At 40.2% G+C, this 27,923-nt stretch overlaps 1 protein-coding gene across 1 annotated transcript in view; it reads left to right on the top strand.

The window, feature by feature from the left end:
* Positions 1 to 27,923, top strand: part of CEP128 (centrosomal protein 128) — a 441,360-nt gene that overhangs the window by 48,865 nt on the left and 364,572 nt on the right. Inside the window, exons 9-11 of the mRNA XM_077819212.1 lie at positions 22,033 to 22,119; positions 24,277 to 24,351; positions 27,484 to 27,616. Of these exons, the coding sequence (XP_077675338.1) occupies positions 22,033 to 22,119; positions 24,277 to 24,351; positions 27,484 to 27,616 (295 nt within the window). The remainder of the gene's footprint in view (positions 1 to 22,032; positions 22,120 to 24,276; positions 24,352 to 27,483; positions 27,617 to 27,923) is intronic.

The following is a 27,923-nucleotide window of genomic DNA, read 5'->3' as shown; positions in this document are numbered from 1 at the left end:
TGTCGCTTTTCCATGGTTAAAAGTACGTACGTTAACTAGCTCTGCTGGATATACCACTGACAGTGATAAGCTATAGAGTCTGTCATTCCCTGATGCAGTGTTGCTTGTGTTAAATGTTTCTTGTTAGTGGCACACAGATCCTAAGAAAAAGTCTGGTTCCTGGGTTTGATCCATTTAAAAGCGTTTATACTGTGTTTTTTATTCTAAAATTGAACTATTTAGTAATAGTGAGCAATCACTTTTTGAGTACTGTTCTATGGGCCAATTAAATATAACGTACTCCACCTTTCCAGTGCTGTGAAATCATCTGCACTCAAAGTGAATTAAATTTGGTGAGCCACAAGAATAGTGCTGAGGAGATGACCTCAATTACTGTTCATTTTAGAAAAGAAAATTAGGAAAATTTTTTTCCCTGACTTTTTTTCCCCCTCTTTCTTTAAAAAAATGTACAAAATACACAAAAGAGAGGCAAGGAGCTTGCTTCCAAAACTAATACATGAGAAACCAGGAAGACTGAATATTTTGCATTCTAATTTTTGATTTGACTAAGAGTTTGAGCTATGATTTGGAATACGATTTTTGACTGTACAATGGGGATCACTGCTGATATGAAATGTTTAATATTTTGTCACTTTAAGGGGCGACCTGTATGCTTTTAAAAAGGCAACTGTTGATTATACACTGCAGTGGAAACTGAAGTGTATTAATTTATATTGACACTTTCTGTTTTGTAGAGGGCTAGAAATTCTTCTTAATGGTCATATTTAAGAAGATAACATACTCTTTTAATAGGGAAAAAAATTATGCTTATCAAAACACTTGTAGTACTTTGCCGATTGGAAGTCAGTAACAGCTTTACATTTCTACCTCCTCTTCCTGCCTTGTAGATAATGAGAGGTGGGTGAGAGTGCTTCATTAGGATGGGCAGGAATGCTGTCCCTAGCCTCTATTTGCCAGAAGCTGGGAATGAGCGACAGGGGATGGATCACTTAATGATTACCTGTTCTGTTCATTCCCTCTGGGGCACTTGGTACTGGCCACTGTTGGAAGATAGGATACTGGGCTCGATGGACCCTTGGTCTGACCCAGTAGGGCCATTCTTATGCTCTCAGAAGAGGAAAGTATTTCTTAGGATTTTCTGAGAGAAAAATTCTTCAAATATTTATACATCAGTGTTCAGACTTTGTTAGTGTCCATTTTGTGGACATACGTTTAATGAGAACTGTTTGATGTATGATTTGGTACTGTTACCTGCTGACATAAATACATTTCCTTTTTTGCCCTTTATAAGGAGTAATGATTTACCTTAAGGACATTTTTGACAGTTGGGAATTAATTTTCAAATTGAAGACTGATGTTTTGCTAATGATGAATATGTTCTGTGTGTATGTTTCCCAAGAAAGATGTATGCTTCCATAATATTTGTTGCAGCACTTTGGAACAATATTTTGCACTTTTAATGGCTGATGTTAAATTTTATGCTATTGCATCTTCTGGTGAAGGTAGAACAATATAATCTCTAAACACTTTGCTGAGTTAAACAGCAGTTTGGACAAAATGCATTCGAGAATAATTTTGAAAAAGAGCATTTTAGTACTTTAATCCTACTTCATGCTTTGAAATAGTGGTTAGATGGATCATTGGTAGTGGCTCATTGTCAAAGGCCCCAATCCTGAAATGATCTTTGTATGGGTGTAGTCCCCACGGAAGTGTGTAGGATTCTGGACAGGCCAAGGGGTCTCCCTGTATGGAGCTCACTGAAGATTGCCCCTAAGGTGGAAACTGAGAATTCTTCTTTCTCAGATTACTCAAGGGAAAACAGTGGACAGAATAGGCAGCAATATTTCAAGCTTCCATACACTGCCTCCTGGAGAAATTGCCTCACTCATTCTTTAGCTTTTTTGTTGAGATTGACAACAAGACGGCTGATTAAGGATAGTATTAGTGGTAGGTTTTGTGATGGACATCTGTCAGCTGGAAATTGTACTGAGATCCCCAATTTATTTCCTAAACTAGACCACAGAATATCCAGCAGATGGTGCTGACTTTTTGCTACTGCTGACCAGGGCTGGACTTGAAGTGAGAGGCTCTTTATCTTGTTACCAGTACTGGGAGAGCCATCCCCCCTAATTGCATATAAAACCTTAACCATCTGTCACAAGGTAGCTGGTCCCTGTAGATAGATGAAGCCCAGTGACCCTGGACCAAAGCAGGTGAGCCCAATCTAGCTAATTAAAGATGGCTGGGCTATACCTGGGCCTATAAAGGGCTGCTAGTAGACAGCTGGAAGAGGAAGGACCGAGACAGGTTGAGCCCTAGGAAGGCAAAGCCACACGGGAGTGGAGCTAGCTCCTCTAGTGTGTCCTTGGAGCAAGGGGCCAGGGAAGCAGTCCTGTGGCTGCTACTCCACACAAGGAGCGGAGCTGATTGCATCTGGGAACCTCCCAGGATCTGGAGTGCTAGAAACCGCTGGGAGGGGTGGCCCTGAGGCCAAGGATTGAGTTAAGATTGTTTTCTATTTGTTTGTTAACTATCGTTAAGAAAATAAACCTCCTTGACTGAGACTGGGTGTGGCAGCGCATGCTTTGGAGCTGGGGTGAAGCTCCTGCCTGGTGAGATCAGCCTTTATAGGGAGAAATTTCCTTTTGGTGTTGTGTATATTGGTTTCAAAGGGTCAGGCAGGTAATAGTGGGAATGTTTTAGTTTTTTAAGATGTCGGGGATCAGCACTTTTCCACCTGGTCACTGCCGGTTCAGGGCTAGCTCATGAGAAGACTTATTAGTTCCCAAAGTATTTTTATTGAGTTGCCAATAAACATTTTACAGTAGCCTCTCCAAAATGTCAATTTTAGCAGAATCTGCTATTATTATATATTAATACTTCATAATATGCTTATAAAGTATTGGTTTCCAGTCCTGCAGGAGGGTAACAGAACTATATCACTCTTTTGCTATATCCTTAGTTTGGTGTCAGAGTAACAGCCGTGTTAGTCTGTATTCGCAAAAAGAAAAGGAGTACTTGTGGCATCTTAGAGACTAACCAATTTATTTGAGCATAAGCTTTCGTGAGCTACAGCTCACTTCATCAGATGCATACTGTGGAAAGTGTAGAAGATCTTTTTATATACACACAAAGCATGAAAAAATACCTCCTCCCACCCCACTCTCCTGCTGGTAATAGCTTATCTAAAGTGATCACTCTCCTTACAATGTGTATGATAATCAAGGTGGGCCATTTCCAGCACAAATCCAGGGTTTAACAAGAATGTCGGGGGGGGAGGGGTAGGAAAAAACAAGGGGAAATAGGTTACCTTGCATAATGACTTAGCCACTCCCAGTTTCTATTCAAGCCTAAGTTAATTGTATCCAATTTGCAAATGAATTCCAATTCAACAGTTTCTCGCTGGAGTCTGGATTTGAAGTTTTTTTTGTTGTAATTTAGCAACTTTCATGTCTGTAATCGCGTGACCAGAGAGATTGAAGTGTTCTCCGACTGGTTTATGAATGTTATAATTCTTGACATCTGATTTGTGTCCATTTATTCTTTTACGTAGAGACTGTCCAGTTTGACCAATGTACATGGCAGAGGGGCATTGCTGGCACATGAGGGCATATATCAAATTGGTGGATGTGCAGGTGAACGAGCCTCTGATAGTGTGGCTGATGTGATTAGGCCCTGTGATGGTGTCCCCTGAATAGATATGTGGGCACAGTTGGCAACGGGCTTTGTTGCAAGGATAAGTTCCTGGGTTAGTGGTTCTGTTGTGTGGTATGTGGTTGTTGGTGAGTATTTGCTTCAGGTTGCGGGGCTGTCTGTAGGGAAGGACTGGCCTGTCTCCCAAGATTTGTGAGAGTGTTGGGTCATCCTTCAGGATATGTTGTAGATCCTTAATAATGCATTGGAGGGGTTTTAGTTGGGGGCTGAAGGTGACGGCTAGTGGCGTTCTGTTATTTTCTTTGTTAGGCCTGTCCTGTAGTAAGAGACTTTTGGGAACTCTTCTGGCTCTATCAATCTGTTTCTTCACTTCAGCAGGTGGGTATTGTAGTTGTAAGAACGCTTGATAGAGATCTTGCAGGTGTTTGTCTCTGTCTGAGGGGTTGGAGCAAATGCGGTTGTATCGCAGAGCTTGACATTGGGTCCAGCACAGAATATAGCAAGTCCCAGATCTCATAGCTGTGATTTGTGCATTTAGATATGAGAATTCAATACACGCTTTCAGGCACAATAGACTTAGTAATTTCACTAAGGAGTTTTAAATGTTCTTATTTAACTGATTAACCTGCTCGAAAGGTTGAGTTATAGAATATCAATATGACTCTTTGGTTGAAATCCTGGCTCTGTTGAAGTCCATGGTAAAACTTCCATTGACTTCAGTAGGATCAGAATTTTTCCCATCATCTTTTGTAAAACAGCATGAAAAACATATAGGAAGTTTTTAAAAAGTTTGTCTCTCAGATGAATAAAAGAAAAAGTCCTTTTTGTTTTCCAAGACACTTTTCAAAATATTGCTATTAAAAGTAGAGCCTTGAAATGGGAAATGTTAATTGTCCCAAAATGTCTCCATTCAATATTGGGTCTGAATGGTTTTTAAAGGTATGTTACTAAACTAGTTGCAACTGTATAATTTAGGTAATGATATTAGTTACATTCATTAAATCAAACCAGTTCAAATATGCCTTTCAGCTTTTGTAATGGAGACATCATTTTAAGATTTAAATGTTGATTCTGGTAAATATTGAAGAAAATGCAATGAAGGCAACTGGCCACTACTTGTCAGTGTTTCACCATCCTACAAAAGCCATCATACTAAATTTAACAAATGCAATTGCACACTTGCAGAGCCTAGCTGAACATGACTAACTTCTTTTCTCAGTGATTGTTTTCCATTTTTGAATGTTCAAATTTATTATTTTTATTCTACCATGTTGCTGTCATTAAATTGTTTTTTTTTTTAAATGACATGACTGTGTGTTATGTAGAATGTATTAGGAATATTTGTCCATCTTCAAATTTAACAGTTAACCCATATTTTTGAGTTTCTTTGTATATGATGTTGTGGCTGGTATGATTAAAATTTATTTTTCTAGTAGTATTTGTTTCCTTTGTTTCTGAGCTACCATGATTACTAATAGTATTTAAACATTTTGTGCATGTGAAGCAGAGTAGATGAAAATTGATGATTTTTTAAAATTTAAATACAGGTTTATTTTTAAAAATCTATTTAAAATTGAATTTGAAATTAACAGCCATTAAGACCTAAATTTATAATCTATTAAAATCATTTAGATTAAACACAAAATATTTTGTACTAGGTTTTAAAAATGTCTAGGTGCCTAAGCACCTAGAATCAGAGTCTGCTGAAGTACTAAATCAGCTTTTGACAGAAGTAGCCTCTTCTGCAAATGCAGCAACAATATTTTTTTCATTTCAGTTTATTCAACTAGTTTAGTTCAATCACTCATTCATTCAAAGTTAAAAATACAATTGGGAGTTGAAAAAGAAGAAAAGCTTGTTTTCTTCTACCAATCTGATTAAAAACTCAGTGGGGGAGGATGAGATCTACTAGTTTTAAAATCTTGAAAGACACAGTGACTAGAAATAATCAGTTCAATTACCTAACTACAGATAATACTTCATTTGTTTAATAAATCAATTAGTTTTAAATGCAAAACATGTTTTGATAAACTTTTGATACTTTTTTCCTTAGGTTACTACTACATTTAAGGTAGTTTTATTTAATACAAAAATGCTGGTTTTGTGCATTTTAGCTGAATTTGTACTTCCATCCAAATAGAGCTTGATGCAAATTACAAGTAAAAAATTAACTATCATCTAGTATATGCTTCATACATGCTTCATACACCATTTTCTAAAATAATAAATATAAAATGAATCAGAATAAATGTAAATAAAGCAACAATTGCTTAAACAAAGTCTTATAGATATCATCTATACTCCTGGTTAGCAAAAAGAAGCACCAAATTTAGCTTATAGGGATATCTAGTTGTAAATCAACTTGTTTTAATGGTTACCAACAAATGAGAATCTACCATCCCTAGGAAAAGAACTAAAAAGTACAAATTCAAAACATGATCAAAATCAATGGCTTAAATCAAGGTTTCCTGCTTGCTGATTTAACTCATGATTAAAATCCATCCTTGAAAACCTTTTTCCAAACCGTCTTCTTTAGTTAGAAAGAGAAACATAAATATGCACAACTAGTTTTTAGCATTAAGATGATGCATATGCAACTTATATTAAAAATCATATGATCTTTGTTTGGCTGATCTTGTGAGTCCTTACAAACAGAGAAATGCTGTCAAGCTGTTTGTCTAAATGGGAGGGGGGGAGAGAGAAATGGAAGACTTCGGGAGTGGAGGAAAGGAGGAAATAGGGTGCATACAGAGGCCCTGACATGAGGGAGGAGATGGAGATGATGCAGGGAGTCCTTGAAGTAGAGGGGGATGGGATGATGGGACACAGGGCATTTGTGGATGAGAATGGAGGAACGCAAGGAGTCCCTGGAGTGTTCAGTGAGCTCGGCCTACAGCAGCAACTAAATGTGCAGTCCTCTAGCAGTTCTTCTTCCCGCTCCCACACCACTTGTCCATCTTCACTTACTACTTGCTGCCTTACTGAGAATACAAGCTCTTTGGTAAAAAGACTTGTCTGTTTATATTTTGTTAAAATGCTGTGTGCATCAGCGGCACTGTATGAACCAAAATAGTTCTTCGAGTGCTTGCTCATGTTCGTTCCATGCTAGGTGTGTGCACGCTGCTTGCACTGTTGCTGGTGATTTTTCCCTTAGTGGTATCTGTTGGGTCAGCTCTAGCGCCCTCTGGATCTGCATGTGTATGCACTGGTGTAACACTCTGTACCCCAAAGCAACATCCTGGCACCCCATATTTGCCATGGTGATATGATTATGATATGTTTTGTACAAAGCATGCCTTGTGAAATATCATTTTAAGTCTTGATCTGTAGAACGTTAATATCCTGTTGGATTGTATGTGCTATCATTGTATGGGAAGTTACGAAGTTTTGCTATGTGTATGTTACTGAAATATGTTGTAAATTGGAAACACCCAAAACCAGCCTTTGAGGTACAACAATGGGGCAGACAGACAGAGATGATGGCCCATTAAGCGGAATACACACTCTCAAAGACTACCTCAGGAGCTGTATACAATGGAGACCTCTCAGAGAGAGCCCATAGACAATGGAGACTGCTTGACTCATATCATAGCAAAAGTTGTTTCCAGCAAGCTGGAAGAACCTATAAAGGATAGGAAGTACATAATCATTTGTCCTCTCTCCCCTCACAACACCTGGAAACACATCTGGAGAACAAAGACTTTGAACGGGAGAGGTGGTCCCAGGCTGAAGAGGAAAATTCCAGACTGTGTATTAAGGAACGATACCATGAGGGTGAGACACTACTTGATTCAGATCCTGTCTAGTTTATTGAATTCAGATTGCAATTTTACTTTTATTTCTTAGGTAACCAACTTTGAGCTGTATGCTTATTACTTATAACTACTTAAAATCTATCTTTCTGTGGTTAATAAATCTGTTTTATATTTTACCTAAAAGTGTGTTTTGCTTGAAGGGCTGGGAAATCTGCTCAGGAACAAGAACTGATGCATGCCTTCTTTGCAATGAGGGAGGGGAGGACTGGGTGATAAACATACACTGGTTAGGCTTCTGACCAGGGCAAGACAGTACAGCTCTGGGGTCCTAGGCTGGGGAGCTGTGGGGAATTGGAGCCTCTCTATTGTTGGTTCATGAGTGGCAGAGAGATCGTTCATGTAACTCAGTTGGGTGTGTCCCTGCCTGTGGATGGCTGTGTAAATGCAATACCTGGAGAGGTTTGCAGCTTGTCACAGCATCAAAGTGTAAGAGGGAGCCCAGGTTGGTATGCCAGAAGGCTCAATGGTACCCTAGTTCCAGGTTGCAACCTGGAGAACCCGTAACGGATCGTATAAAGGGCAGTGCTGGCCTTGTACCCTCTCAATTCCGGCATCCGGAAGCAGGAGGGAACAAGTTGTGTCAGGCACCTTCCTAGCACCAGGTCCCCTGGCACCATCCAGGGGCAGGCCTACCTGATCCCGGCATCCCACTCCCCGGCATGCCACTAGTCCCTAGAACCCCAACACCCATATGGAAGCATATGCAGGTAGAGCTGCACCATGGTCCCCGAGAGAGGAATCCTCTTTGGGGTCCAAAGGGGAACCCTATGTACTGCCAAAAGCCCACTACCTGTACCCAGCCTACTCCCCACCAAACTTCACTGCTGGTCCCCCTGTGGGCATCTGGCCAGTGCGTCACTGGCTGATGCAGTGGCCCTACTGGAACCCCTGGGGGTTCCCCCAGAACTGGGGCCTGCTTCCCACCGCTCCTACTCGGTGGCCTCAGAGAGATGGGTTACTGATCTTTCCTGCTCGGCACCGGATCTAGACTCCAGTACTGGCCCCGGTACTGAAATCCAGGAGATGCCGCCAGTGGACATAGCTGAGGAGGAAGAGGAAGGAGCCCCTCCTGTGGTGCAAGCAGCCTCCTCCTCCTCCCCAGATGAGGCTGTTGCAGGTCCCAGCAGCCTACTTCCCCAGGATGGCTTCAGGGCCCTTCAGGACCTTCTGAAGTGGATCACTTGAAACCTGGGTTTGGAGATAGAAGAGCTCAGTGACATCGCGCAGCTTCATTGATGTCCTGATTGCAGCAGCTCCATCCAGAGTGGCCCTGCCCATCAATGAGGCGGTGATGGGACCAGTCAAGGCCCTATGGAAAACTCCTCCTTCTCTGGTTTTCACTTCAAAGAGGCAGAGAAAAAGTATTATGTTCCAGCAAGTGGATCTAATTACCTGTACTTGCACCCTCCCCCGGGGTCCCAGAGGGTGTCTGCAGCTAACAAAGGGGCCAGGCAGGGCCAGTCGAGTGCTACCCTGAAACAAAAAGACACTAAGAAACTGGATCTTTTCAGAAGAAAGGTTTATTCCATGTGTAGCCTACAACTGCATATGCCAATCAGTAAGCTTTACTGGGGAGATACCATTTTAATCTATGGGCCTCCCTCAATAAGTTCAAAGACTTTCTGCCTCAAGAGTCAAAACAGGAGTTTGCAGGTAAGAACAGGCCGGGACCTCTCCTTAGGCGGTTCTGGATGCTGCTGACTTGGTGGCTAAGATAATGGCCTCTGTGGTCACCATGAGGCGCTCTTCCTGGTTCCAGTCCTCCAGCCATCCCCACAATTCAGGACCTCCCATTTGAAGGCTCCTCCCTTTTCTCGGAGCAGACGAGACTTCATGTACTGAAGGACTCAAGGGCCACCCTTTGATCCTTAGGCTTGTACGCTCTGTCTGCCTCCAGAAAAACTTCAGCTCGCAGCAGCCTCCTGGGTTCTCTGGATCTCCAAAACAGGAGCCCTACAAAAGAAAAGGCAGAGGTTATAAACGGCTTCAACCACTCCTGCCTACCTCAGGCTCCCAGTCAGGGCCTCAGAGATACTTTTGTAGCAGGCCTTTTGAAGGTGCGTGTGAGGGTGCTGTACCAGTTGCCGCTTCAGATCTGCCCCCCGCTTTCATTTTTGGAGAGTCTGTCTCTCTTTGACCCTGCTTGGGCATCCATAACATCGGAATGATGGTTCCTGAGTACAGTGACAGTCGGATATACCCTTCAGTTTTTATCCACTACTCCCTGCCACCTTCCACCCCCCATCTTGGACCTGTATCACCTCAATGGATATCTCAAGAAACTGAGGTTCTGCATGGGCTCCCTGGCTTCTATCGTTCCCTCCCTGGACCCAGAAAACTGGTATACTGCCCTTGACTTAAAGAAAACATGCTTTCACATTTCTATCTCCTGTGGCCACAGAAAATTTCTTAGGTTTGTAGTGTGTCATTGCCACTACCAATTCCCTTCCCATCAGCCTATTGGCTCAATCCTTTACCCTGTGTCAGGAGGCCATTGGTCTATGAGACTTGTGTGTGAAACACTCCATTCATCTTGAGGTGTCTCATCTCCCAAGAGCTTGGAACGTATCAGTGATCATTTCAGCTGGTCCTTCTCCTCTCACCACAAGTGGTGTCTTCACCCAGAGTTCATCAGTGTCATCTTCCAAAAGTCGGGGTCTTCCCAGGTGGACCTGTTTGCCACTAGGCAGAACAGAAAATGCCATCAGTTCTGTTTTCTGTGCAGTCTCCCTGTCTGACATCTTCCTGCTCTTGTGGGCAGATTGTCTACTATATGCCTTTCTCCCAATCCCCTTTGTTCACAGGGTTCTTCTGAAAATCAAATGGGACAAGCCAAGAATCTTCCTAATAGCCCCAGAGTAGCCATGCTGGCATTGATTTGGCATGCTTCTGGACCTCTTGGTGGCAGTGCCACTCTCACTCCTACTCCACCTAGACTTGATTTCACAAGACCATGACCGCTTACTTCACCTGAACCTTGCGTCCCTGCACTTGACTGCACGGATGCTTCGTGGCTGAACCCTGAAGAATAGGCCTGCTTGGAACAAGTTCAACATGTCTTGCTAGTTAGTAGTAGCCTTCCACCAGGGCTACCTACTTGGCCAAGTGTAAACGTTTCACTTGTTGGACGTCCAAACGGGATCTCTCTCCATCTCGATCTTCTCTTCAGTTGATCTTGGATTATTTGCTCCACCTAAAGCAGCAAGGTCTAGCACACTCGTCTATTAAGGTCCATTTGGCAGCCATCTCAGCCTTCCACCCTGCAGTAAATGGCATATCGATGTTCTCTCACAAAATGATAGTCTGGTTTCTCCAGGGGATTGGAAAGACTCTGTCTTCAAGTTTGCAAACCACCCCTCTCCATGGGACTTAAACCTGGTCCTGTCAAGGCTTACTTGAGCGTTAGCATTGTGCTCACTACTACTTCTCTCCTGGAAGGTTGCCTTCCTGGTAGCGATTACCTCGGCCAGAAGGGTCTCTGAGATCAGGGCCTTACGTCAGAACCAGCTTATCCGGTGTTCTTCAAGGACAAGGGTCCAACTGAGCCCTTCCTGCCAAAGGTGGTGTCACAATTCCATAACAACCAAGTCATCTTTCAGCCTGTCTTCTTCTCAAAACCTCAAAAAAGCTCTGAGGAACAACTGCTTCATATGTTGGATGTTAGGCAAGCCCTCACCTTTTATATTGAGAAGACTAAGCCCTTCCACAAATCCACACAACTCTTTTGTAGCTATAGCAGAAAGGATGAGAGAGATACCTGTGTCAACCCAAAGAATCTCATCCTGGATAACCGCCTATATTTGGGCTTGCTACGAGCAGGCAAGCATCCCGTCTCTGGCCATCGTGACCACTCATTCCACAAGAGCACAGGCATCATCATCAGTGTTTCTTGTGCAGATACCCATCCAGGACATCTGCAGAGCCACAGCCTGGTCGTCTGTTCATACCTTCGTATCCCACTACACCATTACCCAACAGGCCCAAGACGATGCCAGTTTTGGGAGAGCAGTGTTGCAGTCAGCACATCCATGAAGTGCAAGCCCAGCTCCTGGGGTATTGATTGTGGATCACCTAGGATGGACTGGACATGAGCAAGCACTTGAAGGAAAAAATGATTACTAACCTTTTGTTACTATTCTTTGAGATATCTTGCTCACATTCATTCCATGACCCACTCTCTTACCCCTCTGTCAGAGTTTCTGGCAAAAAGGAACTGAGAAGATGTGGGTTCGACAGTGCCCCTTATACCGGTGCATACACATGCAGCTCCAGAGGGTGCTAGAGCCAGCCCAATGGATACTACTAAGGGAAAAATCTCTGGCAGCAGTGCATTCAGCGTACACACACCTGGCATGGAATGGACATGAGCAACACATCTTGAAGCACAATCGTTTCAAAAGGGTAGTAACCATTTTTTGCTACCTATTCTAGCCCAGGCTAGAGATAGAGGCATGTTTTTGTACCACAAAGCCAGGAGTACAGTTTTGGGGCAATGGTCAGAGTCTTCTCTGTTCTTCTAATAAGTGCAGTGGCGTAGGAGGCACAATGGCATATTCATTTGGTAGCAACTTGCATGGTTGATTTTCTTCAGTCCCTTGTAAATAATTTGCAAAAGGAACAGGAGTACTTGTGGCACCTTAGAGACTAACCAATTTATTTGAGCATGAGCTTTCGTGAGCTACCGCTCACTTCATCGGATGCATACCATGGAAACTGCAGCAGACTTTATATATACACAGAGAATATGAAACAATACCTCCTCCCACCCCACTGTCCTGCTGGTAATAGCTTATCTAAAGTGATCATCAGGTTGGGCCATTTCCAGCACAAATCCAGGTTTTCTCACCCTCCACCCCCCCACACAAATTCACTCTCCTGCTGGTGATAGCCCATCCAAAGTGACAACTCTTTACACAATGTGCATGATAATCAAGTTGGGCCATTTGGGCTATCACCAGCAGGAGAGTGAATTTGTGTGGGGGGGTGGAGGGTGAGAAAACCTGGATTTGTGCTGGAAATGGCCCAACCTGATGATCACTTTAGATAAGCTATTACCAGCAGGACAGTGGGGTGGGAGGAGGTATTGTTTCATATTCTCTGTGTATATATAAAGTCTGCTGCAGTTTCCATGGTATGCATCCGATGAAGTGAGCTGTAGCTCACGAAAGCTCATGCTCAAATAAATTGGTTAGTCTCTAAGGTGCCACAAGTACTCCTGTTCTTTTTGCGAATACAGACTAACACGGCTGTTACTCTGAAACTTGTAAATAATTGTAATACTCTTTTGGTTATTCCAGACATCTTTTTTTCTCACCTAGCTTTAAATTTAAGTAAATATTCTGAGTTATAACAGAGTATTTTATTTGGCCCAAATGATAAGTGGTTTACCTACTCATTGTGATAATCTCTTCTCAAATTGGGTTCCGATAGATGATTTATAAGAACTTTCTAAACTAATTCCACCAACTCTGCCTCAAGGAATTCTTTCACAAGAAAAATGTCACCAACCACAACTATCACATCTCCACCAACAGTTATATAAGAAAAAAGAATCATCTGCCTGGACATCTCCAGTGGACAAAACCACACATTGGATCATTACATCGGTTGCGTCAGCGCAAAAAAAAAATAAAGATTGTGAAATCCTCAACCAACATTACATTCACCACAATCTCTGCACCACCAAAAAGATTTCTATTCAGCCCCTGAAATTCAGCCACCAGGTAGTGATTGAAGCAACAGACAATACAGACACCATCATAGTCCTCAAAATTCATCCATCTCCTTGTCACCCACCACAACTTTACATTTTACAACAAATACTTGTCCAAGCCATGGGAAGAGCCGTGGATATTAGGATGGCTCCCCAGTATGACACTCTCTTCATGCCACCTCAAGGAAGAACTTCTGGAAGAATGCACACAAAACCAGCAATATACAGGAGGCACATCAATGATATTTTCTTCTTCTGGACAGATGACATAAACTACCTCAGAGATTTCCACCACTATATCAACAACCACTGCCTATCCATCAGATTCTTTCTAGAACACTCTTATACCAGCATCAACTGGACACCATGATCAGCTTCAACAATGGAACCTACAAATGACTATACAAAAGAAACCCATGTATTACCTTCAGAGATCCAGTAATCAGCCCAGCCACACTAATAAATCTGTTATCTACAGCCAGGCACTCAGATACCATAGAATTTGCTAAGTAGAGAAAGTCTGGGATACATACCTAACCACACTTAAAACTTCCTTCACTAAACAAGGACTCACCATCAGAAAAGTAAATTGCATCATGGAATGGGCCACCCAAATAACTGGAAGAATCTGCTTCAATAGAGGGGGAAAAGAATCCCTAGTGATTGTACACCACTAGTTGTCACCTACCACCCCACACTAGAACCCGTATGAGGTATCCTCAAACAATTACAACTCATGCTTGATGAAGACCACAACCTTAAAAAAATCTTTCCCAAACCCCTCTTCTGGCTTCAAGCAACCCCCACAACCTCACCATCAGAAGCAAGCTCTCCACAGATAAGAGCACACCAACTCAAAGTGATACCAGCTCCTGCCATAACAACAGATGCAAAATCTTCAGTCATATCTCCATTGCTATGATGATCCATACTCACCCTCCCCCCCAAAATACACCTTTTAAGATCCATGGGTCCTACACATGCCTATCACAACGTATGGTGTAACTCATCCAGTGCATCAGGTGCCCCAACAACTGTTATGAGAGTAAACTGAGACATAAGGCCATCCTTAGGCATATGCAGCATACGCAGCTGCGTAGGGCACCTGAAAATTTGGGGCACCCTGGGTCTTAGTGTCCACCCACCCGCCTCTTCCTATCCTTGTTCTGACCCTTCCTGCAATCTTCAAACACAGCTGGCTGCTGCAGCCTGGTGAGGCTTCCTCCAGAGGGGAATCTAGTTCTTAAAAATAAAAAAGCCTTCCTGCCTGCCAGACCTATTAGCACAACATTGAAACTGTTAAAGAGCCATTCAAGTGATAATGAAGCCATTTAACAGGCATTTGCTAACAGTCAGGTATATACTGTCAGTTTCTGAATTTACTGACCAAAACAGTTGTGCATTACTGTAATATTTACTCAGAATATGTTAGTCTACAGGACCTTACTTTAAATTTTGCTTTAAAAATATTTCATTAGTGTGTTGCTGAAGATTATAAAATCACATCTTTAAAAAATCTTTGTATAGCTTTTTAGATGAACAATCTGAGTATTCATCTTTAGCCTTAAATGCTTGGATCTTGAGACATATAGTTTGTTTTTAAAAATAAATCCTTCAAAATAAACAGAAATAAACCTAATTGCATCTTTCTAAACATTCCAAATAAGTTCCAAATAAGTAGTTCTAGGTATGATCTGATGATTTATGATCATACCTGACTTAAAGCTTCTCATAGCATAGCTGCCCCCTATTCCCCTCTTTCCCAGAGAACACAACAGACACAAAAGGGAAGATTTTTTTCCCCCCATTTTAAAAAGTTCTAGCCTTCCCATTGGCTCTTTTGGTCAGGTGCCCACTCCCTTTACCTGGGGACTTTTTTACCCCTTTACAGGTAAAGCAAGCAGAGAACAGCCACCAACAAGGACTTTATAGCTAACTGGTTTCAGAGCAGCAGCTGTGTTAGTCTGTATTCGCAAAAAGAAAAGGAGTACTTGTGGCACCTTAGAGACTAACCAATTTATTGGAGCATAAGCTTTCGTGAGCTACAGCTCACTTCATCGGATGCATTCAGAGCTGTAGCTCACGAAAGATTATGCTCAAATACATTTGTTAGTCTCTAAGGTGCCACAATACTCCTTTTCTTATAGCTAACTGGCGGCTAGGTGCCCATAAAAGGGGGCTACACCCCTTCATTTATCACAGTACGTTTTGGTAAATTGAGATGGCATATTGATTTCTAGGTTGTCTTCTGTGGATTAAGGTGCACTGCTGACGTAAAGACACATACTATCCACTCTCTAACCCCAGATCAGTGTTCCTGGCATTAGCAGTGTTGGGAGCCCTAGTGTAGACTTCCTGTGAGCAGACATGTTTTCAGCAGACTACTGATAATTGATACAGTGTTGACAGGCATCAGGCTGCATACACCAACTTCTAATGTTGCTAACACAGATGAAGCTGATTTGGGGTTAGTGATGGTAGGAAGTAAGCAGACAAATATTCAAAATGCACAGTAATGGATATAACTAAAAAGGAGGGATTTCCCCCCTTGAATTAGTCAGAAAAGGGTCAAATTTTGAAGATTACCTTAAAAAGATTTTAAAATGTTGGGCCTTTGTTCTTTATACTATATAAAGATGATGTCAGAGCTTTTCTTTTTTAAGCTTTTTTTTTTTTTTTTGGAAACCTTAATACCAGGAATGTCAGCTCTGTTCTTCCCTAGTTTTGCTGGAGAACCTCTTTGGGGCAAGGTGGGAAGAGGGGAGTCATAGAGCATGTGTGTAGTGAACTTCTGCACTTTCAGTTGAAAGGCTTGGGATGTTGAACCTTTAACAAAGGTATTTGTCCAGTGATTCATTAGTCAGTGGAATTGATGTTAATACTCACACAGTTTTACAGTAGCTGATTAAACTTCAATTTCAGTCCTTTGATCCTTGTTATGGCATAATTTCCTTAGTTTTCCAGTCATCATAACTTTATTCCAGCATCTGAATTTTTAATATATATTTTTTAAAACAGGAAAATACACCAATCTATTTTGATTAAAAACCAAAAACATAACTTCCAAGATTTTGTATATATCATTTGGAGGAAAGGGGGAAGGGGTTTAACACAATCCCAGTTTTTTCCCTCTCTTTCAAGTTACCTTTTTAAAGTCAAAATGTAAAAGGAAAAGTTTTAAGAATGAAAACCAGGCTCAATTGAAGTCCATTGTAATTTTTCCATTGGCTTGGATGAGGCCAGGATTTCACACCAAAGGTATAGTGAGGAAAATAGTGTTTCAGGCGATTGGCTGCAGTCCACAATAATCAGAGTGGGTGGGTCCCAAAAGCTAAAAAAATATTTATGGATCAGGAGAGATTCCTTAAATTGGGAAATAATAGTGTGGCCCAAGGAGAACTAAAACAGGGTTGGAAGGGTTGTTTCCTGCCGGAAGGGCTCTCCGCTCTTGGAAGCGGCTGGGAAATGGATGTTTTGTACTGGAAGGGCTGTCTGTTCCTGGAATCTGTGGTGGATTCAGTAAAGATAGCTGGGAAGATGACAGATATATGAGATCTAATAGAACCCTGGATGTTGGAAGAGTATAATGGGGAGTTATTTTGGAGCTCTAATAAGCCAGCTAGCTTGGTGACAATGCAGGGTGAAGAAACACTGGTTTACAGCAAAGGAGCAAACAATTATTGATTTAAGACTTGATTCAGAGCAAGTCATATCAGTATAGCTAATTGATCTACCAAGCAGAGTCCCCAGGCAATATGTAGGGTGGGAGGGTGGGTGACATCAGTGGGGTTGCAGAGGACGGAATTTGGATATGAATACGTGTGGCAAAATGTGTGCACTAGTGTAAATAGTATCTATGATGTATACTGACATGCATGGTTGTTTTACTGTGATTCTGATCTCATACCATAGGCTCAGAGTTAAAGGTAGGAAAGATCTATTCGATAACTGAGTGTGTTCTCTTGAAGGACAGATATAGTCCCCTGATAGTCCCTATTTCCTCACAAAGTTAAAAAGACATCACAACCACCATTTCAGGCACCTGCAGTCTTGTAAAACACTTTCCCTAAATTTTCAAAAGTGATAAAAGAATTTTGAGTACACAATTTGACATACCTTAGAGATCTGATTTCCTCCCCCTGCCCTGAGGTGGGTGCTCATCAGTTTCTGAAAATCAAGTCTCCTTAAGATATTTCAAGTTGGAGATTCAAAAATCAAGACACCCAAAATCAGTAATCACTTCTGAAAATTTAGGCCATGCATGTTTACACACAGATGTTTCTAACATTGTTCATTTTGGACAAGAAATACAGGTGTTGCAGCCAGTCCTTTCAGTTCAGTCTCAACCCTCCTGTAACCGCACTGATGTCTGTTCACTGAGAATCTTCGCTATTCCTCTGTACACACAACAGGCCTTAGAACAGCCCAGTCTATGCCTGGGTGATCTTCGCTCTACCCTCTTATCCCTGTGCTCTCTCTGGGTATCAGTGAGAGTTTTACTAGAAAAAGATAATGGGTTTGGGTGTGCAAATAAGTTACATATAAAATATAACATTTACGTGGAGATAGCTGTATGATAAACCGCACTTATTATACACCTGATTGCACATAGTCCACTATTTCATCTCCTCAAGCACTACAATAATTCTACATCAAACCTGAGTTTCAAACAGCTGCCATCTTTTTTTAATCAACCTGTGATAAAAATGTTTCCTTCTTTCTCCAAATATAGACTTTCTCCCCTTTGCCTTTCTAAGACAGCCAATATTCAGTTTTTTACTAGCGACAGGTTTAATATTTGATATCTTGTGATCATGCAGGATTAGAAATGGGAGCCTTACGCCACTGGAAAAGTGAGTCTCAGTTTGAACATTTTTTTGGATGAAAGGTGTTTTATATATTTATAAATTATTACAGTATACTTCTCATTGGTATACAACCAATCAGGACTTTAAAATACCATTTATCTGGGATCATAATTTTAGTACTGCTGATATAGTACATGTGTACTGGCAAATTAATTTGCATTATTTTAGAGGGAAGAGAACTTTATACAAAGGGAAAGTCAATAAAGATAAATGTTGGATGATTATGAAAATAGAATAAGTGACAGTTGTGGGGACACAACAAAATGCTACATAGGTAATTAAGCAAAACTGTATTAAGTAATTGAGACATAGGGGCAGAATGAAGTTTACATATTCAGCTTTAGCTGAGACATTTCTTAACATTTGAATACTTACATTGCATTAACTTAGCCTTTTGTCTTCAAAGTCTATGTGCAGATACATCATTATGGCAGCATTTGAAGCAGTTATCTGAAAGTGGTCGATCTGGAAATTAATTTTTTAAAATTGTAATTTAAAACAAAATTAGAAGAAAAGTATTTTTAGAGAATATGTAAATGTGAGATTTCAGTTCATCAACCTCATGTTTATATTAGTGTAATATTCAACAATTTGAGTTGTTTATAATGGAAATATGCAAATTTAGAGAAAAACTGTCATTAAATATTTAAATATGCCCCAGGGGCCTTGCATTAAGGCTCTAAGCTGTTGCTGTAATTTAAAGGATTTTAAAGACAACATGCATATCAGATCAGGGCACACATTGCTTTATATCTTAACCACTTTAAAGTAAAAACAAACTCTAAAGGGAAAAATAATACATAAACTCCTATTTTGCTTTTGCTTTGTTTTGTACTTACTATGAGTTTGTGGGATCAGTATGCAAATAAATAGTATCATATAAATGAGTGTTATCCATATAAACTGCATTTTTATGAAATGCCTTGAATTGCACAATATCTAAGGCTTTACAGTAGCATAATTTTCAGGATCCTAGTTCTCTTGTAGATCAGTCAATTATATTTTTCTATCAGTTTTAGTATCTGATGTCTTATGCTTAACTATCTGTCCCACCTTGTATTTAGCTGTGACACTCTGATTACTTTTTCCAGACCTGAAGAAGAGCTCTGTGCAGCTTGAAAGCTTATCTCTTCCATTAATGAAAGTTAGTCCGTGAAAAGATATTACCTCACCCACTTTGTCTCTGATATACTGGGACACCACAGCTACAATAACACTACAAACAACATATCTAGTTTCTTGTCATTTTACTTTCAGAGGAAATGGAGAGGAGGAAGTTTTGGACTATAACCAATGGGTAGACTGAGTTCAATGACACACACAACCATATTTTGAATGTTCTAGGAAAAACAGTTGTCCCTTTTTATAGTGAAACTCCCCACAGGAAAACTTAAGTTTCTCTTTTAGAAACAAACCAAACATACACATATGCGCGCACACACACATACTTGTCTCTGAAAAGGCAAGAGTTTGCCCTTAAAACTTTTCAGTTTTCTGCAATGAAAATTAGGGAGTTGTTGGTAGTGTTCCGAGTAGCCTCTGGGGAGGGAGTTGCAACCTCTGCTCCTCTCTCATGTTGACTTCTCCATTAACATAGCTTTTAGTATTTAATTTTTATTTTTAAAAAATACAAAAAACATACCCACAGTTCAGTGATTGAACATTAAAATGAACACAGCGATGCAAGATTCAGAATGCACTTGAAACATGATCAGGAAACAAACCCTTTATGTACAATAGAAAATAAAGACTGTTTCTTTAAAACTTTTGTAATAATTGATACTATTTCTAATAATACTTTACACTTATATTGTATCTTTTCCCTAGGATGGATTTTTAATACCTTCTGAATCTCACTGTGTGTAATTTAACCTTTGCTTTTTGAAAATATAAAATGCAAAAGCTATATTGTTGCAATGTTATATTTGACCAAACTCTGTAAATATAAATAAATCCATATGTTACAGGGTATGCTTCCCCTCTAGTGACCCCGGCTTGCCTAGGGTGGGGAGGAGCCTTGCAGGTACTCCCTTCCTCTTTCCCTCCGTTTCCCTTCTTTCAGGGCTCCTTAAGAACTCCACTGAGGTTCAACAAGAATTCCCCTGCTGGGATTCTACTTTATTAAATACAAATAAACTTAAAATAAAGTCTCTGTCCTAGGACTCAGGGATTGCACAGCCCTCCTCCTCAGGGCTTGTGATTCTCTGGGAGCTCCTCTCTAGTAGGAGAGCTACTCTCTCTGTGAACACTTCCCTGTGGGGGGAGGGATAGCTCAGTGGTTTGAGCATTGCCCTTCTAAACGCAGGGTTGTGAGTTCAATCCTTGAGGGGGTCATTTAGGGATCTGGGGCAAAAAAAAATTGGGGATTGTGCCTCCTTTGAGCCGGGATTGGGTTGAAGAATTGGGTTGGACTAGATGATCTTCTGAGGTCCCTTCCAACTCTGATAGTCTATGAGTCCATAGCTGAGCCTGATGGTCATTTTCAGGCTGAGGTGCTTGTTATTCAGTTAGATACCTAGATAGGCTTGTTCCCCTTAAATTAACTTGTCATGGGTAGCCTCTGCTGGGACTCACCTTTAAAGGAGCCATCGACCCTGTGACACCATAGTTGTAGATACTGAAGCTATAATAATTATGTCTTGCTGTGTGTGCACTCATGCATGTCTGTATTTGTGTGTGTAACAGCATATACAGTCTGAAGTAATGCACATTCACAAGGGAGTTGGGTTATAGCTGCTGCGGAAACCTTAGCTTTGAACACCTAACTCTTGTGTGGATTTGAACTCTTAAGTAGATTGCATGAACATATTTTTTGAATTGATATACTGCTCAGTATTTGTCAACACTGATCCGGTCTCCATTGTACCTAAGTATCTTTTTAATTTAAATACAACAAACTTAGTCTCCTTTTCTCAGCCAGTAAAATAAATAGCTTGATTAACTCTCAGAATTGTTTTTATTTGTCATTGTGTGAATGGGCTTTTTTGTGTGAATGAAGAACTTTTTGAGGGAAAACTAAGTTGAAGAAATGAACTCTTAAAGTGGTAAAGTGTGTGATAATTCTTCTATCTTGTTGGAACGAGTTTCATAGTCTAGATCCAGCTGCTGTGAAAATTTTCTTTCCACACGCTCAAGCGTTCTACTGGTGGTCATCAGTTTCATTGTTCTGGTTGTACACAGCTATTGTAGGAGTTCATGGTCACCTTAGAAAGGCTTTGAATATGAAGATAGAGACCTTGAAATGACCTTTTCATTAGTTCCACAATGAATTCAGAAAGCAGATGTTTGTGGTAAACTGTTACTAAGCAGAATAGCTACTGTATCTTTGGATTTTGTAGGAGGTAGAGCTTTAGATTGGGTGTCTTCATTCCAAGGTACAAGTTGAAATTATCAACCTTTGAAGTAATGAATATGTGGAACATTGTGGCTGGGTCTGTATTTGATAGAATAAAATGCAGGCATCTGCCCAGTTATAGATAGAATTGGGTATCTTGCCATGATTCAGGTTCAGCTTTGGTATCTAATAATGTTTTCCTTAGTACTGGTCATAATTAATGCAGGTACATAGTTCTTGCTACTATCAGCATATTTTGGTGGGGTAGTAGATTTTCCATGTCAAAGAAAGTCTTAATATTTGCAGGAGAACCATGCTTCTATTCTTTTTCCATGCACGAAAGGCCAGGGTCAAACTTTGGAGTCTGGAAGTTTATAGATTAGAAGAATGCCAAGGTTAATCTGGTCTCTGCACTCATAAATATTTGGCACAGCTGTGTGAGAGAGAGAGGAAAAAATAAATCTCTCCCAGCAAGAGAGATTATATTGTTTTTGTTTAGAAATATTAAGCATAGACAAAATACTTAAACATATTTTTTTTCTTAATACATGTACCAGGTGATATTTTATTTGATAGTTCAGCAGATTTTATAAATGAGGATTCGGTAACTCTGCTGTAATAAAGTTCACAATATTTTCCCCCTCTAAGGCTTTAAGGAAACGAGATGCTAAAGCTGATGAAATGGAAGGACTGATGCAAAATAAACTTTTGAAATCTGAAAATGAAAAGAGCAAAGTAAGAATTTAATTTTCTCTTTTTTAATTATTTTTTTAAAAACAGTTTGTAATCTTTTTCTGTTTTGATGGTTTCCAACTGCTTGTGGTCTAGAACAATGTTTCTCAACTCATTTGTTACCAAGGACTGGCTTGCTGCCTTCCTAACCTATGTCAGGGAGATCTCAGGGACCGGTGCCGGTTCACAGACTGTCATTGAAAAACACTGGTCTAGAATGTCCAGTTTCTTATGTTTTGTTTAAGGCCACGTCTTGTAAGAGGAATTAACAGCGTGAAACCCTGTGTTTTTAGTTTTTAAAATGGCAAGGTACTTTTTAGCACCATACACTGCAAACAGCCAAAACTGAACTCCTTATCTTCCCTCCAAAGCCCTCACTTCTACCCTTTTTTGTCATTGTTGACAAAACCAGTAACCTCCCAGTCAGTCAAGGCTGTAGCTTAGGGATTACTTTGACACTTCCCTTCACCTTGCCCCACACAGCTAAACCATGTGGAAAGTTATTGCTTCCTACTTCACGGCATCTCTAAGATCTAACATATTCTTTACATCCTTGCAGCTCACTCTCTCATCTGGATTTTTTCCCATTTTAATTATTATAATCTCCTCTTCCTGGCCTCTCTGACGCCCATATAACTCTCCTATAGTCCATAGAAATGCTGTTCTAAGATTAGCTTCCTTGCTAGTAGTTTTGACCATGCCGCCCCTTTTTGTATCTCTCCACTGGCTACCCTTTCTCCACTGCATAAAGTTCAGATTTGTTGTCAATGCCTTCAAAGTTTTGCTCTTCCCTGCTATATCCACGCATTTATTGTTTCACATTCTCCTACCTACTCTGCTCTGCCATTGATACCAGGCTTGTTGCCTATTTATCAGCTTCTCTGATTAACCTTTCTGTGCCGCCCTCCCTGCTGCCATTTATGCAAATACAGTGTTCTCTATCCAAAAATAACTTTGTCCCCAGAGAGGGTCTCAATAGAGTAGTTGCAGGGATGAATTAACTGAACCATACACAGACGATTAAATGCATTAATACTGATGGAAATTGAACATCCATTTGATAATGATTTCTGGTAGTGCCCATAAAGCGCTGGCTTCCACTTCCTATCGTCCTATTTACAGTAGATATTTTAATTGCATAGAAGTCTGGACACTTAAATTTAAATTTTCAGGCTATTATTTTTTTTTCTCTTCTGTATTTGAAACATTAGGAGCAGAATTACAAGAGTAATTTAAACCCAGGTTTCCCTCAGAACCCTGCAGAGCACTGTCAGTAGGCCATCAGGTGAAGCATCAACTAGATTCAGTCTTTAAAGTTTTTACAAATGAAGCATGCAGCAACAAGAATTTTCATTTTTAAAAGTCATTTTCAGATCATATCACACTATCAGTCTATTACCTTTCAGTCTAAAATGTTACACATTTCTTCTTGGCCCTGGAGCAATACTTGTTTTTAAAGCTTGACTAAAAACAATTCAGCGTTCTCTTGTTATCTACCAGATAGCATGGAATTGCACAGTCAAGGTAACAAAACAGTTTAATGACAACATGAGGAGAAAAAAATGGAACCCATCCTCCCAAGCCTGGCCTTTCTTTAAAAATGAGTATCATATTATCTCGGACCAAGTTCTGTTATATATCAGTCATTATTCCATAGTTATTGTGTGGTATGGCTGAAAGGCAGAACTGAAGTGGTTTGAGTGCCTTACCTGTGCATTTTCATATTTTAACATGTTTGGATGTCTTTTAAACAATCTTTTATTTTGAATTTCCTGAGTTTTTAATGCTTATTTTTTTGGACAATTGCATCATCTTTGTAAGGCAATTTACCCTAAATTAGCGATACGTGCTCTGAGTTTTAACTTCCATTTTAATGCTGTTTTGGTTTGGGAATGCATATGCCATTTTGTAGCCACTGTTGGTAGTACAGAGGTAAATGATTACATGATGCATGATAAATTTATAAATTTATTTTAATAATTGTAGATATGTTTGTAGCATCTTATATTACAGTTTGCTTTACATGTTCAGGGTTAGAGGTATAAGAAATTATTTTTATTTTATTTTTTAAATATAAGTTGTTAGTTTTAAATAGTTAAAATATTTTAGTACCAGGATGAATGCGTAACTTTGTTTCTTCATCCTTAATCAAATTATAAGCTTGAGCAGGAGTTGAAGCGGTCCCAGAGGAAGTTAGATCAGTCAGAAGGCAGTCGAGAAGCTCTTCTGCATCAGGTAACAACTTTCATGCCATGAAAATCCTCCTCCTTTCATATTAAGCTAGGCTCAAGCCTCTCTCTTTAATCTTGCTGTCAGTTACTCTAATAACAACATTTTGTTTGGGAGAGCAAGGAAGGAAATGTACAAAGCAATGCCTACTAGACTGATCTACATAAGATCATATAAAAAATGGGAGCTTCTCAGCATTAAAAATAGTCACTAAAGCCATTCCTTCAATGGCATTGTGTCATGTTGATATCTACCAAAGCTCCTTCATGTGTGTGCTGTAAAAATAGACTGGATCAAGAAGACAAACTGTTCCCGAGAGCTTCATTTGTTGCAGACATCCAGCTGGGGGATGAAGAAATATATATAATACATAATGTAGGCATTTGCATTTGTAAGTGTCTCTAAATGCATTAGTGTCTCAAACACACTTTTGTGTGTGTGTACTTTTTATCCTCCAACTTTTCAAATTAGTTGAGTTTACATTGGATAAACACATGCACTGTTCTAGCTGCATTTCATAGTGTGTTTTTGCATATTGTGTATTTGTAACTGTTCTGTGATATGTGGTACATAGTATTGTTGATAGTCAGTGACTCCAGACATCAGAGTGGTATAGAAACACTTGCTACAATAGAAATATAGTAAAAGTACTATGCAAACTGTCTATATTTGGGCCTGAACAAGGCACACTGAAACTGTTGAATCTGAAAGACCCGGGAATCCAGTATAACATCAGAAACAACGAGGAGTCCGGTGGCGCCTTAAAGACTAACAGATTTATTTGGGCATAAGCTTTCGTGTCCTCACCCAGAACCATTTCAGATTGGGGACAATTTATACCTTCAAGTCAGCGGTACTGCTATGGGTACCTGCACGGCCGCACAGTATGCCAACATTTTTATGGCTGCCTTAGAACAACGCTTCCTCAGCTCTCATCCCCAAGCGCCCCTCCTCTACTTGTGCTACATTGATGACATCTACATCATCATATGGACCCACAGGAAGGAGGCCCTTGAAGAGTTCCACCATGATTTCAACAATTTCCACCCCACCATCAACTTCAGCCTGGACCAGTCCATACAAGAGATCCACTTTCTGGACACTACAGTTCAAATAAGTGATGGTCACGTAAACACCACCCTATATCAGAAACCTACTGACCGCTATACATGCCTCCAGCTTCCATCCAGGACACATCACACAATCCATCCTCTACAGCCAAGCTCTAAGATATGACCGGATTTGCTCCAATCCCTCAGACAAACACCTACAAGATCTCTATCAAGCATTCTTAAAACTACAATACCCACCTGGGGAAGTGAGGAAACAGATTGACAGAGCGAGACAGGTACCCAGAAGTCATCTACTACAGGACCGGCCCAACAAGGAAAACAACAGAACACCACTTGTCATCACGTACAGCTCCTGGCTAAAACCTCTCAAGCGCATCATCAGCGATCTACAAACTATACTGGAAAAAGATCCCCCTCTCTCACAGGCCTTGGGAGGCAGGCCAATCTTCACTTACAGACAGACCGCCAACATGAAGCAAATACTCACCGGCAACCATACACCATACCAAAGAAACACTAACCCAGGAACCAATCCCTGTAAGAAATCCTGTTGCCTTTTCTGTCCCCATATCTACTCTAGCGACACCATCATAGGACCCAGCCATACCATTAGGGGCTCATTCACCTGCACTTCTACTAATGTGATATATGTCATCATTTGCCAGCAATGCCCCTCTGCCACGTACATTGGCCAAATTGGACAGTCCTCTACCTAAAAGGATAAATGGACACAAATCAGACATCAGGAATGGTAACATATAAAAGCCAGTAGGAGAACACTTCAATCTCCCTGGACATTCAATAACAGATTTAAAAGTAGCTATTCTTCAACAAAAAAACTTCAAAAACAGACTTCAAAGAGAAACTGCAGAGCTACAATTCATTTGCAAACTTAACAACATTAATTTGGGCTTGAATAGGGACTGGGAGTGGCTGGCTCACTACAAAAGCAATTTTCCTTCTCTTGGTATTGATACCTCCTCCTCAATTATTTGGAGTGGACCACATCCACCCTGATTGAATTGGCTTTCAACACTGGTTCTCCACTTGTAAGGTAACGCCCTCTCTTCATGTGCCAATATATATTTATGCCTGTATCTGCAATTTTCAATCCGTGCATTTGAAGAAGTGGTTTTTTTAACCCACGAAAGCTTATGCGCAAATAAATCTTTTAGTCTTTAAGGTGCCACCAGACTCCTCGTTGTTTCTGTGGATACAGACTAACACAGCTACCCCTCTAATACTTTATAGCATCAGAAACTCTCCCTATTTACTCAGTGCTTTTTCTCTTTTTTTTTGGAGAGCTAGAAAAAAAGATGAAATTGGTTGAGGGGGACTTGGGACTCAGTTCCACTAGCATTCATTGTTTGAATTTGTTAACAGTACAGATTTCTGAGTTGAAAATGCTGTTTTATTTTGAATTCACCCCATTGTGTGTAGGTACCTCAGAAGACGTTATGTCTCATACATGCTGAAATACCTAGGCACAGTGAGGTGGATTAAGAAGAATTTTTTTTGCTTTAATTCTGGTTCTGTGCTTGCCTTGTTTTAACATACACATTAATGGTGCTCTATCAAATGTTCTTTGTATTGTTAATATTGTACAGTATTGTTAATATGTGACATACAATATATTCAGAAAGAAAATGAAAGCGAGCTGCAGAATCCTCTTATACTAAAGAAGTATTGATTTGTACATATCACACTCCTGATGACTGCAATCTTTATTTTCCCCCCACCCAGAATCAGATATAGAGATAAAATAAGCCAATTACAGGATGTGAAAATGATTAGAACATGGCTTGGTTTAGATTAAAACCTTTCCTTGCAACTGGCAATGTAATGATTTATACTAGCTCACCTAGTATTTTGGTCATCCCTTTCTGACCATATCTAGGAATGAACTTTCATTTAGTTTATGCTTGCCCTCTCTGAGCACTAAGGGATCTGCTAAAGAATATCAAGACTATATCAAGTCTTTTAATGTTTATGGTGTTTGGTAGAATTGAATTGTTTGCATTTTTGTTTTGTTTTATTAAATGTTTGGTACTTGTCTATTTGTTAGATTGAGGATCTCCATTCCCAATTACTGAGAGCGGAAGCGGACCGCATGGATTTGCAGCATCAAGTTTCACAGGTTGCCCTGCACCGCCAAAGCTGCCATGATGAGCAAGAGGACAACAGGAGAATTAGATCAGGTACAGCCTTTTCCTGTTTTTCGGGACATAAATTTATGACTTTGCAAGAGAATGATCTCTGTCTTTTGAGTTGTAATCTAGATCCTCTGTTGGTTGAACTAATACAGCTAGTTATCATCTTGGCTCAATTAACTTTTGTTAGTATTGGTGTCAGATGTTGGTAGCTAAGTAGTTAAGAGAAACAAAAGTTATGAGAAGACTGAAATACATTATCTTCATACTGGTTATTTTTTTAAAAATCCAAAATGTATAGGATTATTCAGCTGAGCAGCATCAATGGTTTCTTCATTGAAGAGAAATTTTGAAC

This window comes from Eretmochelys imbricata, chromosome 6, assembly GCF_965152235.1.
Source record: "Eretmochelys imbricata isolate rEreImb1 chromosome 6, rEreImb1.hap1, whole genome shotgun sequence".
Lineage (NCBI taxonomy): Eukaryota > Metazoa > Chordata > Testudines > Cheloniidae > Eretmochelys > Eretmochelys imbricata.
This window is presented reverse-complemented; position numbering and strand designations above follow the sequence as displayed.